This window comes from Quercus suber, unplaced genomic scaffold (genome assembly GCF_002906115.3).
Source record: "Quercus suber isolate HL8 unplaced genomic scaffold, Cork oak 2.0 scaffold_661, whole genome shotgun sequence".
NCBI classification, from domain to species: Eukaryota; Viridiplantae; Streptophyta; class Magnoliopsida; order Fagales; family Fagaceae; genus Quercus; species Quercus suber.
Window position 1 is genome coordinate 62936 of NW_027070102.1, and position 12931 is coordinate 75866.

General features: G+C 35.2%; 1 protein-coding gene across 1 annotated transcript; it reads left to right on the forward strand.

Moving 5' to 3' along the window:
- The first annotated feature begins 724 nt into the window (after positions 1–724).
- On the forward strand, positions 725–12277 carry LOC112033033 (uncharacterized). Its single transcript, XM_024065811.2, is given in 10 exon segments — positions 725–1199; positions 1938–2052; positions 2163–2331; positions 4576–4706; positions 4708–4814; positions 7246–7363; positions 7492–7666; positions 9788–9853; positions 10037–10212; positions 11851–12277. Coding segments are annotated over 10 exon segments (1512 nt in total). The 5' UTR covers positions 725–870; the 3' UTR covers positions 11977–12277.
- The last annotated feature ends 654 nt before the right edge of the window (positions 12278–12931 follow it).

The window sequence follows — 12931 nt, forward strand, 5'->3', positions numbered from 1 at the left end:
TACGTTATCATTTAGTGATTTTTAATGGATATGAACCGAGAATTTAGGTTGTCACTACTTATCAAGGCTACATAAAAAAAAAAAAATAACAATTTTTTTTAATAATTAGGGTTTCTATTTTTAGATGCTTAATTGTTGTATAGATTTTGTTAACAAATACTTTAGGGAAATATTTTTAAAAACTTTTTATAAGAAATGAAAGAAATAACAGAATTTTTTTAAATTTTTTTTATTTTTCTATAAAAATAGTATCAAATTTTTTTTTTTTTAATTTTCATTAAAAAAAATGTCCCTAAGCAGCTGACATTATTTGGGCTAAATTGGGATATATGAGATTCGGTTAAACAAAAGACAACACGCAAGGGTAAAACAGTCCAGCGAGGTACCGAAGCAGCGAAGTCAGTAACCTAATTCAACAGACGCACGAAAAAAACCGCCACGACGAAGCGCGAAATTACAAAAATACCCTCGTATCCAAATCCATGTGTGTACTTTGTGCAGTTGTGCCCGTTAAGCTTCGTCACTTCGTTTTCATTTCTCACTTGCATGAGACGCCATTTTCGAAAAAACACACACTATCTCTCTCTTTCTCTCCGGGAGAATCTCAATCCCGGCGATATATCGGAACCTAGAAATTAGAAGGAGGAGAAAATGGTATAGACGAAGCGCGAAATTACAAAAATACCCTCGTATCCAAATCCATGTGTGTACTTTGTGCAGTTGTGCCCGTTAAGCTTCGTCACTTCGTTTTCATTTCTCACTTGCATGAGACGCCATTTTCGAAAAAACACACACTATCTCTCTCTTTCTCTCCGGGAGAATCTCAATCCCGGCGATATATCGCAACCTAGAAATTAGAAGGAGGAGAAAATGGTATCGGACTCGGACCTCGTGAACCGGCTCCGAGAAATACTCCGGAGCTCGGACCTCGACACGGCCACCGCCGGCAGTATTCGCCGGCAACTCGAGAAGGATTTCGGCGTCGATTTATCGGACCGGAAAACCTTCGTTAGGGACCAAATCGACATTTTCCTTGAAACCCTACCGCCGAAGCAAGAACAAGAAGAGGAAGAAGAAGAAGAGGTTGGTGAAGAATCGGAGAATGTGAAGGAAGAAAACGACGTCGTAGAGGAGGAAGAAGAAGAAGAAGAAGAAGAGGAAGAGGAAGAGAGTGAAGCGAAAGGTAGAAAGAAAGGAGGGTGAGTTTTCTCTTTGATACAAATTTTTTTTTTCCTATTTCTTGTTTGGTTGCCGGGAAAAAAAAAAGAATTTTTCTTTTTGGTTTTATTTATTTATTTATTGTTTTAAGATATTAGTAATTGTTGTTGTTTAATTTTTACCCTTTACATTTACTAAAAATGAACATTAAATTGTTGTGAAGTAATTATTTGTTTATATTTATTTACTGTTTTTAGAAATTTTAAGATATTGTTAAGTGGGTTTGGAAGTAATTGTGAAAAAGTAAAAATTTAAATTCATTAATAGGGATTTAAAGTTAACTTTATTTCTAATAGCAAATGAGCAAAGAATTGGAGCCTTTATTTATAAATTCACTTAATTTAAATATATGGATGAATTGGAGCCTTTGTTAATATGTGGGTGTGTCATTATTCGGCAGAAGGTGGTATTTCATTGTTCAAATTCAATTATCTTAGGATTTGTTGGAGCAACAGTTTTTTTAAATTTTAAGTCCCAAAACTTTTGGGGTTGGCTATGGATTTTCACCAGAGTAATTGAATCGACCATGTGTATTATTGAAGCAATTTTATCATAGAAAATGAATCAAATCCATCACTTCCGAATGCTTAAGCAATTTTTATAAGACGTATTGGGTGCGTGTGTAACTTACAATAATAATTAAAAAGTAAAGAGTCCATTCTGGCTGCATGTTCGCTGTAATTTTGTTTTCCTAAACACATTTTATTGTACTGCGGTAGGTCAAACAAGGTAGATAAAGAAGTCAAGAAAAGGGGAGGTGGCTTCAATAAATTATGTAGCCTTTCTCCAAAACTTCAAGAATTTGTTGGAGAGCCTGAATTGGCCAGAACTCAGGTATATTAAAACCTGCCTTTTTGTTTTCTTGTTACTTCATGTTGTTTAGAATTGGACCTATTGGAACTGTAAATTCACACTCCTGTTTTTCTCCTCCATTTTGGTATTAGGTTGTGAAGAAAGTTTGGGCCTATATCCGGGAGAATAATTTGCAGGATCCAAAGAATAGGCGAAACATAAGATGTGATGAATCATTGCATACCCTTTTTCGTGTTAAGACTATTAATATGTTTCAAATGAATAAAGCCTTGTCCAAGCATATATGGCCGTTGGAAAATGGTAATTTTGAGAAGTTATTTTTCAATATGTTTTTGATGTTGAGACTAGATATGTGACTTGTGTGCTTCATTCATGATGTTAGCTTGTTTTTGTTAATTTAGAACCTTATGTTTTTGAGCTTATTGTGGATGTGTGTCTTCAGCTTGTATATAGATCTAAGTTTATTTGTTGCAAGTGGCGTCTTAATTTGATGAATCTGGTTCTTGGTGTCTGCATTGTCCTTTGCACTCCACGATCTAAATTTCAATGTGAATAAACGTTATGGCATGCTTAATGAAATTCAATGGGGATTCTTGCAATTGGCATGTATCATATTTCTCTGATTCCATCTCATGTTATTTAGTGAGAAAGGATAATGTTGGATAACCTTAGTTCTTTTATTCTTCAATGGTTTGTTGACTAATCAATATTACAAGTTGTGGTGGGGGAGTATTCTGATGGGAAGTACTAGTAGATTGCTAGTGACTCTAAAAGAAGTTCAAAAGGGGCGGAATCCTTGTACACAAGTAGAATACAAATGAAAGGCCAAACTAAAAAAAAGAAGAGGCAGAAGAAGTAAACGTACAAAAATTGTTTAATGGAAGCTTAAAGTGTCTAGAAACTCTAGAAAGTCAATAGTATATTAGTATGTATGAGGAATCAAGGTCAATCATAAAGAATCCTCAAGAACATGAATTTTTTTTTTTGGATATGTACAACCATTGAAAAACTAAATAAGGCATTACCCAAGAGACTCCAAACAGATAGAAAATGAAAGACCACAACTCCCAAGACATTGCATAATGAAGAAAAAGATGAGCCACTCTTTCCTTGACTCATAATTATCAACCTTTGTCTCCCTAGATTATCAATAGACAACTTCTTTTCGAACACCACACCCCACAAAAGGAAAGCCACCATTGGAAGTAATTGAAGTTTCCAAATGTTTTGCTAAGGTAAAGAATTTCGGCATCCTCTTAATACCCTGTAGTGTCTCCAATTAAACGCCTTTAGATTTTGAAGGAAACTTGATGAGATTATCTACCCTCCATTCAGTCCATTGTGTAACTTAAGGGCATAAATGTCATCCAAAGCGGAAGCCATCAATTCTAATTCCCATTCATTCAACTGTTTAATGAACAAAGGACTCCAATAAAAAGAGCAATTTTTATACTCTAGATACTTATCAAATTTTATTTTTTATTTTATTTTATTTTTTTATACTCTAGAGAATCTACCACTTTAGCATCTCTTTCTCTAGTAATTAGTAAAATGTCAGGATATCGCTCCTTTAGAGTAGTCTTACTATTCCATAGTTCGTGCCAAAAATGAATTTTGGTGCCATCCCCAACATTGTATCTAATTAAAGATGAAACGCTATCCTATTTTCTTTTCATATTCTTCCATAATCTCACACCAGAGGGCTTTAACCTCATTCAAGCACCAACCTAACACCACAACTATTTCCCTAGTAAAACATGATTAAAAAGCATTGACCTCTTAATCCCCAAACTGTCATCATGGATCGATGCACAAAATTTTCCCAGTTGACTAAGAGTGTGTTTGACATCAGCTTATAAGCATTGTTTTTAGATTTTATGTACAACTTTTTAAAACTTCACTTTTTCTTATATTTTCTCACTTTTTCAAAAAATTTCAAGATACAAATATATTTTAGCACGCTTTTAGCAATTTTTTTAAAGCAAAAAGCTAAATAAGTTGTTCCCAAACAGACACTAAATGATTTGCAAACTCTTCTCCCACACAATCCCTCTAAATTTTTCAAACCTATTTGCAACACCTATAACTAGGGGAATAAAGGTAAAAAAGAAGTTTATAAGCTAGACAATGTACTTTTGATAAGAGTGAGGCTTCCCCATTTTGATAAGTACAATTTCTTCCATTCAGTTAATCTTTTTAGCATTCTCTCTATGATGGGATCCCATATATTTCTTGCCTTATAATGAGCTCCCAAGCCATGCCTGTGTACTTCATAGGAAGGGACGAAACATGGCATTCTAGGTTACTTGCCAATTCCTCCACATTCAAAACCTCTCTTAACTGGCACAATTTTTTCATTCAAGAAGTATAGCTAACCAGTTGATCCATCATGATCTTGTCTTATTTGAAAACATCCATCTTGCACTTGTGTTTGTTTTCAATGGTGTTTTGAGCTTACTCAGAATATGATTTACTTGTGTAATATGTGAGCCACTTCAGTCATGTAAACTGAATATAACAGTGACCTTTATCATTTACAATCAGGAGATGTGAAGCAAAAGGTACAGCTGAAGAGAGTGCTGGTTCTGTATCAGAAGATGTCAGCAATGCAGAGGAACAAGAGGAAGATGATGAAGAAGAGAAAGAAGAAGAAAAAGAAGAGGAAGAAGAAAAGAGAACGGAGAAAAAATCGAAGAGGAAGAAGAAGAGGAAGTAGACGGGGAAGAAGAAGAAGAAGAGGGGCTTAAAGAAGAAAGAAATGGACGGGGAAGGAAGAAAAGAGAGTGAGTTTTATTTTAGATTATTTTCCTTTTCATGTATATTTTTGCATGTTTCTTTGTATTTTTTCTCTCTCTAAAACGTCATCTGTTGTTTTAAAGAAAAATTATTATTTGAAATACCTGCAAAGATGTGGGATTTGACTGCGTATCAAAAAAAGAAAAAAATGTGGATTTGACTAGTTTTTGTTTACTTTTAGGCTTTTACATGAATCATGCATTTGGGCTTGTAGGAATTACTACATTTTATTGCACGCGTAGTTGTCTCATTGATTATAATATTGAAGACCCTTTATGATTTGATAGCTGTTAGTGAAAATGGGAAACAACCATTAGCATACTAAGTAATAGTGCTTCATTCAACCAAAAAAGGAAAAGTGCAAAGATCCCTTAGTACACAGGCAGTATACCAAGGAAAAATCAAACAAAATTACATAGCTCTAAAAATCATGTACGGAAGAATTGGCACTTAGGGAAGCCATCCAATCAAACATGGTGCGTAAAATACGTATTTAATCTCCACAGCCAAATGCTTGATCCCATCAAAAGTATGAAGATATATCTCCCATTAAATGATCCACATAACACAATGAAGCATGGCCCCGACATCATCAGCTTAGTGTTTTCCAAAGTTCCCTTGCCAACATTCTAGCAGTTCCTCCACCCTTTTTAGCATGACCCCTTTTTTTTTTGATAGGTAAACAGANCCAATTGAGTCAGCTGGTCCCGTATATCTCTTAAATTACGCCTTGTTAAATTGGTGTCATTTGCCAAGTAAATTATAGTGTTGTTTTCATTCCATGAAATTGGGCCAATTGACTACCCTTTTTTTTTTTTATAGGTAAACAGAAAACTTTTATTAAAGGGGGAAAAAAAATAAAAGAGAAGTACAAGATGTTCATGATGATGAACAACAACACAACACAACACAACAGCAACATAACAGCAACACAGCACAACACTACACAACACACCACAACACAACAACAAGAGAGAAGTCAGGAAACTAAGCTAAGAGAAGGCATAAACTCAAAGAGAGAAGAACACTCAGTAAAACCCCAGCAATAGACCACTCCATTAGACTGCGTTGGTATAAAATTTTTAACTCCTCCAACGTTTTCTCTTTATCTTCAAAAGATCGACGATTTCGCTCCAACCACACAATCCACATTAAGCACCCTGGAACCAAGTTCCAAATTTCCGAATTATGCTTCCCAAGCCACTGATGCCAACTAGATAACAAACCCGCCACTGAACCCGGCATAACCTAATGAATACCAAAAGCTTGAATCATGAAAGCCCATAGGGAATAAGTAACAGGACAATGAAGAAGAAGGTGGTCTACTGACTCCCCATCACAGCAACACATACAACACCAATTTGCCAAAGGGCGACCCTTAAGCATTAGATTATCCAGCATTAGATTATCCTTTTTAGCATGACCCCATGCATGCCAAAAAGACAACACGATAGACCATAAATCATACACGGATTCACAATGAAGTAATATATGGTCAATCCTGCTATGTTTGCACATGCAACACCAATTAACAATACATATATTCTGCTGCTGAAGATTCCCCATTGTGAGTGTATTTCCCCAAGCCACAGTCCATGAGAAAAAAGCTACTTTAGAAAGAATCTTAACCTTACAGATTCTTTTCCATGGAAAATACATGAAAGGACCCGCATTAAGGATCCAATGATAAGCCTGTACTGCAAATACACCTCTCCTAGCATGGGTCCAAACCAATCTGTTCTCCTGCCCTTGATTTACTTTACTAGAATAAAGAATATCTAGGAAAAACTGCAAACTCCGCACCTCCCCAATTTTTAAGAAGTTTAGTAAACATTGCATCCCAATTAAGAACCCCATCATGCCAATTCATATTATCTGCAACAAGGGCCTCTTTATTTTGGGCTATACAGAACATCAGAAAAGCACCCTTCAAGATAGTATCCCCACACCAAGGATCAAGCCAAAATTGTAGTCAACTGCCATTATCCACCCCCATTTGACATTTTGTGAATTTCTTCCCCATCCTCTCTGATTATGCTTCCAGAGGGACACACCATATGGTTCCTTAGTCACATCCAAAGTCCAATCACCTTCAAGGCGCCCATATTTTGAAGCCACCACCTCTCCATCCTCTCCTTAATTTTTACCATCTGTATATTTTCTGTTAATTTCTCATGTATTTTGCCTGGGTTAAGATTTTGATAATCATTAATATGTATACTTTTTCAAGTTATTGCGAGGAGTTTGGCTTGCGATAGTTCCAAATTCCTTTTGATGATCTCTAATATCACTGGTTATATTTGAGGGAATGGGAATGCTAGGATATATTGCTAGGAACTTATGTACATGTTAATGTCTGTACCTATGCTTACTTGTTGCTGGTTATTTTTTTAAATTAAATTATGTGATCTTATAAAGGAGGTCTGCTAAGAAGGTTAAAGATACCAAGAAAAGAGGAGGTGGCTTTACTAAATTATGTAGCCTTTCTCCACAACTTCAAACATTCACTGGAGCTCCCAACCTGGCAAGAACAGAGGCATGTTCAAAGATTTTAATAAGAATCCCTTACCAGTTTGTTTCCAGTTACTTTATATGATGATTATTTTATTTTTTTTAATAGTATTTCTTTCTTTGTTCTTGTTTTATTTCCTGTTTTGTATCCAGGTTGTCAAGAAACTTTGGGCCTATATTCGAGAGAATAATTTGCAAGATCCCAAGAATAGGCAAAATATACTATGTGATGAATCGTTGCGTGCCATCTTTCGTGTTGATTGTATCAACATGTTTCAAATGAACAAAGCCTTGACCAAGCATATATGGCCGTTAAATGTGGAAGACGGTAACTTCTCAAAGAAGCTTTTTATTTATTTATTTATTTATTTTGGGGGCGGTTTGGTTCCTTGATTGAAAGAATGATTCATATACCTTGATATACATCATATTAGCACTTATGATTTGGAAAGGAGCGTCATTACTTTATCAATTATGGTACTTATTGATCCACATGATTAGTATAGAGTGAGAGACCTGTTTGTTTAAATATGTCTCTTTGAATATGGCTTGCTGCTTTTGCCTGTTTTGATAAGTATGGGAGCAGGAAATATCAAATATGTCAGTTGAGCCTTGTAGCTCAACTAGTAGCTCTTGATGTTTCTAACGGAGATGTCCAGGATTTAGATCACCCATCCCTCACTGTAACTGTTGAATTATTAAAATAAATAAAAAAAAATATTAAAAAAAATCATGCAGGCTTGTATTGTTGACTCTGGTATATGGATGCATGTCCAGGGACAGATTCTCTAGTTTCCAATCTCATGATTTGTAGGTTGGAGACAATTGAAATATTTGACATAGACACTTTTACTTGTATTATAATATTTGTGCAGCACACAAGCTACTTTAGAAAGTAAATGCAAGAACTTATATGATGAATCAGGAGACATGTTTGATGTTTCTCTCTTCCTTTCTTGGACTGGCTTGTTGTTAATGTAACCAGCTGTGTGTCAAAAACATGTCCCATTCAATACCTATGTTGTGTTTGTTGGAAACAGGTATTTCATTCTCATTGGGAACTCTTTATGCTTACTGAAGTTTCCACGTGACATACTGATATAGCCTGCTGGTATTATGTGGCTTCTGCTGCTTGAGAAGTCCAAACAAACTATAGATGCAAAATGTCTTGAGTGACCTAGTCCTCTCCTAAACCTGATTTTAGCAAAACTTTGGGGAAATTACATAAAAAAAAGACCCAAAGTTTATATGCTGTTTCAGATCAGGTCATAGGTTTTTAATTTTGTCAAATTAAAATCCCAAACTTATGAAACAATTTCAATTTGAGGCTTCTGTCTATTTTTGTTATTCCAAGAAGTAATAGATCATAGAAAAATGGGAAACCATTGATAAAACTTTTTGTTTTTCCTTGGAAACCAGCTTTGATTTATTGGCATAGAAGATTCATGTTCATTTTCTCACTCTAAATGTAGCTCTCTCTCTAAATGGAGCTTTCTCTCTCCATCCTCTCAGTTCAATGGCTGTCAAATTGTTTATCAACAAGCCCTAGGTGAAATGCAGAGTTTTATCAAAAGGTTTTCTGCTTTTCTCCGCTACTGCCTGGAATAATGGGGATGAATAACAAAAATGGACAGATGCTTCAAATTGAAATGATTTTTTTTGTAAGTTTGGGACTTTATTTGACAAAATTAAAAACATGGGAACTAATTTGAAACATGGAATCAACTCTGGGCCTATTATCTAATATTTGCAAAAACTTTTATTGTTAGTTTGATAAATGTCTAGTGACTAACACTTTGTGCAAAGACATCAAACACGTTAAAATTTTTTTGGGATTTGTGTGATCATGGGTTAATTTCCAAAGATAGTTATTTCCTTTAAATTTTTCTATCCTTTTATGTTTTGTTGTCCAGAAGTTTTGCAGACCTTGTGAATTTGTGCATGAAGCTAAAAGGAGTTTAACAGATATTGTAAATTTAATAAAATGTTGAGCTTCTCTGCTCGAAAAAAAAAAAATGCAAGTAAGCAGCAAAGAGAAAATTAATGAAGGTATTCTAGGTACCAAAAGATGTTGGGAATGTTGATTGTTATGCTTATCCTGTCTCCAAAAAATTTGTTAAGTTTATGTTCATAAAAATGTCCATGCATCTCTCTCTCTCTATGCATTCCCTTTTAGTATGAATCTGATATGGGTGTTGTGTTCATGTTCTGAAGTGTCCATGCATATAGATAAAGGTTGGTATTTTTATCAGGTTTAGATATGTCAAACTATTCAAGAGATTGTCTTCTTGGGAAGATATTCAATTCTATTATACTCTTAAACAATGTTTTGTACTATCTCTATGATGTTTGCTTGGACTCACAATATGAGTATTCTTTTTGTTGAACCTTTAACACAAGGTTTAAGAACTTAATTTGATGGTTGAATGAATGATTTTCTGCATTTTAGGAGTTCTGGATGATTCTTTACAAAAAGAGAAGCAGTGCAAACAAGAAGAAGAAGACGAAGAAGAAGGTGAGAAAGTTCAAGTCTGTGTGGTATAAACTCAATGGGTCAGGAAAGTTTCCTTTGTGTATATTACACTATTCTGCAAAAGTTGGGTACCGGAACAACCTACCCAAGTAAGAATATTGATAAAGAAATCAGTGCAGTTGCAGTCCTGACTTAGTAATATTGTTTTAACCCTTCACTGTTCAGATTCAGATGATCCAAATAGGAGAGGGAAACGGCAGAAGAAAGGAAGTTCGGGGCTTCTTGCTTGCCTTCCACTTTCAGATGCTCTTGTAAAATTCTTGGGCACTGGTGAAAATTCATTATCTCGGGCTGGTGCTGTAAAGAGAATGTGGGAGTACATAAAACAGAATGATCTGCAGGTATAGTTTTGCTTCTTGGTCAAACCCATGCTAAAATGATCTGTTACTCTCTTTTTTCCCCCTTTTGATATGTAATTACAACTTATGCATCCATATCGGATTGAACTCCTAACCTCACTGTACCCCTTGTTTATTGGTGGAGGAGGTGCCATTTGATCCATCGATGATTTGTGGTATAGTTTCACCATTTTTAACACCTGTTGAAAAGACCTCCATGCATATAAATTCTGCCCGCTGAGCAACTGAAATATTAAAAGGTTAAAGGGTGGGTAAATTAAAAAGGTTTTGTATACACAGCATGTTATTTGCTCCCTTGGAGCTCATTGGCCTGTGTAAACAAGCCAAGCTTCATTATCATGCTTTTGGTTGCTTGATAGAATAAAAGCCAACATCAGGGTCAGCTTGAATAGGCTTCTGAATGGTTGAGATTAGCATATAACAACTTTAGTTTGTGGATTTTGGTCAATAACCAACAAAAAAAAAATAAATAAATAAAAAGAAGCTGACACGTAATAGATGGATAGGGATGTTTGATGAATGACAGTTTTAATGCCAGATTAGTTTGAGAGCAAAGCTCAATTAGAGCTTGTGGGTGAGCTGGTGTGTGAACTTTTTGCAAGCTTGAATCAGGCTGGTGAAAAGACCTCCATGCATATAAATTCTGCCCGCTGAGCAACTGAAATATTAAAAGGTTAAAGGGTGGGTAAATTAAAAAGGTTTTGTATACACAGCATGTTATTTGCTCCCTTGGAGCTCATTGGCCTGTGTAAACAAGCCAAGCTTCATTATCATGCTTTTGGTTGCTTGATAGAATAAAAGCCAACATCGGGGTCAGCTTGAATAGGCTTCTGAATGGTTGAGATTAGCATATAACAACTTTAGTTTGTGGATTTTGGTCAATAACCAACAAAAAAAAATAAATAAATAAAAAGAAGCTGACACATAATAGATGGATAGGGATGTTTGATGAATGACAGTTTTAATGTCAGATTAGTTTGAGAACAAAGCTCAATTAGAGCTTGTGGGTGAGCTGGGGTGTGAACTTTTTGCAAGCTTGAATCAGGTTTGAGGCTAAAGCTTGATCCAAGTTGTGAAGCTTGAGCTGCCCCCTTTAGTGTGCATTTGGCAACTTATATAGCTTTTTGCTGAATGTGTGCTGAAGTGTGCTTGTACTTCGAAAAAGTGAGAAAAAGAGAAGTTTTAAAAAGTTGTATATAAAAGCTTGTTGAATAAGTTGTATACAAACAGACACTTAATGTTCTATTTGTCAATTTTGAGGGAAATCCATGTCGATGCCTTGAAGGCAAATTACCTTAATATTTTATGTTATATTTGTCAATTTTGGGGGGGAGCTTTCCTTGTCCAATCATTAATGTTCTCTTCTAAGTATTATTTTGAATTTAATGCCAAACCTTGTTGTGCAATGCTATCATCAGTGTCATGTTTTCTTTATTTATTATTATTAGTAATATTGTTATTTTTGAGCCTGGGCTAAGTAGATGTGCCATCTTGTGCTGTATGATACAGATGAATTTATTAATGGTTTTAATTCAGTAATGTCTTTTTTTTTTTTGAAACTCACAAGATTTGGTGCCTGAATTGTTATTCTCACACATGGCTTTCTGCTTGTTCCTGAAGGACCCATCTGATAAGAGGAGAATTTTATGCGATGATAAGCTAAAAGAACTTTTTGGGGTTGATTCCTTCAATGGCTTCACAGTCTCAAAGCTTCTGACTACTCATTTCATCAAGACAGAACAGTGAGTGTGGCTTGTATGTATGTATATAATGTGAGCCCAAGAGGGCATTTTTGCTCGAGTTATTATAACCACAATCGTCCTAGTCTTGTAGTTTAATGCTTCTAACATCTCAAAAAATTGCAAATAGGATTTGACAATCTTACTGCCAATGTTTCCAGTGTTCACTCGTAGCATTATATACTCTCTCTTTTTTCTTTTTTCTTCCCTATTTTTTTGGGGAGGGTTGGGGGAGCATCACTTTGAATTGTACAGGGACCATTTTAGTGAAGACGTTGCCACACATGGAAAGCATGTTTTTAAGCTTATTGTCCTCTTTTAGGGACCACAGCATCAACAACGAAATCTCCATGCTTTGTTTGATCCCTTTGCAACAGAATCTGTTCCTCTAGTATTGTTGAGCACACGGCACACACCCCAACATGTAAGAGAGGATAGCTTGTAACATCAAATACGGTAAGTGCTTGTGCATCACAAGATTATATGTTTTGGACAATTGCATGATTCATCTGATTGGATGACTCCCTGTTTTATATGACACCAGGTTTTCAGTAAATATTCATTTAACTTTGTTGTCTTCAAGCAAGTTATTTGTTAACAATTTTATCACACATGCTTTCCAAGCAAGAGCATGAGAAACTCTTTTGCATGTATCAAATTCGTTGGAAAATGGAAATTCCTTATTGCTTAATATTCATGGTGCTAGTCCTTCAGAAATTTTTTTATTTTAAAAGCTAAGAAAAAAGATTAAAATAGAAACTAATGCCCGTTGCTGTGTTAATTTTAATCTGTTTGTCACCTTGGTCTTAGTACAATTCCTTGGATGTTTTTACCACTCTGTTCTTTTCTTTTCTTCAGCTGCTTCTGTTATTTATGTACGGAGGGAGAGAGAGGATGTGTACTTAAGAGGGCATGTGAAATACGATGTATTTTTTGGAAACATGTTACATCCATAACATTTT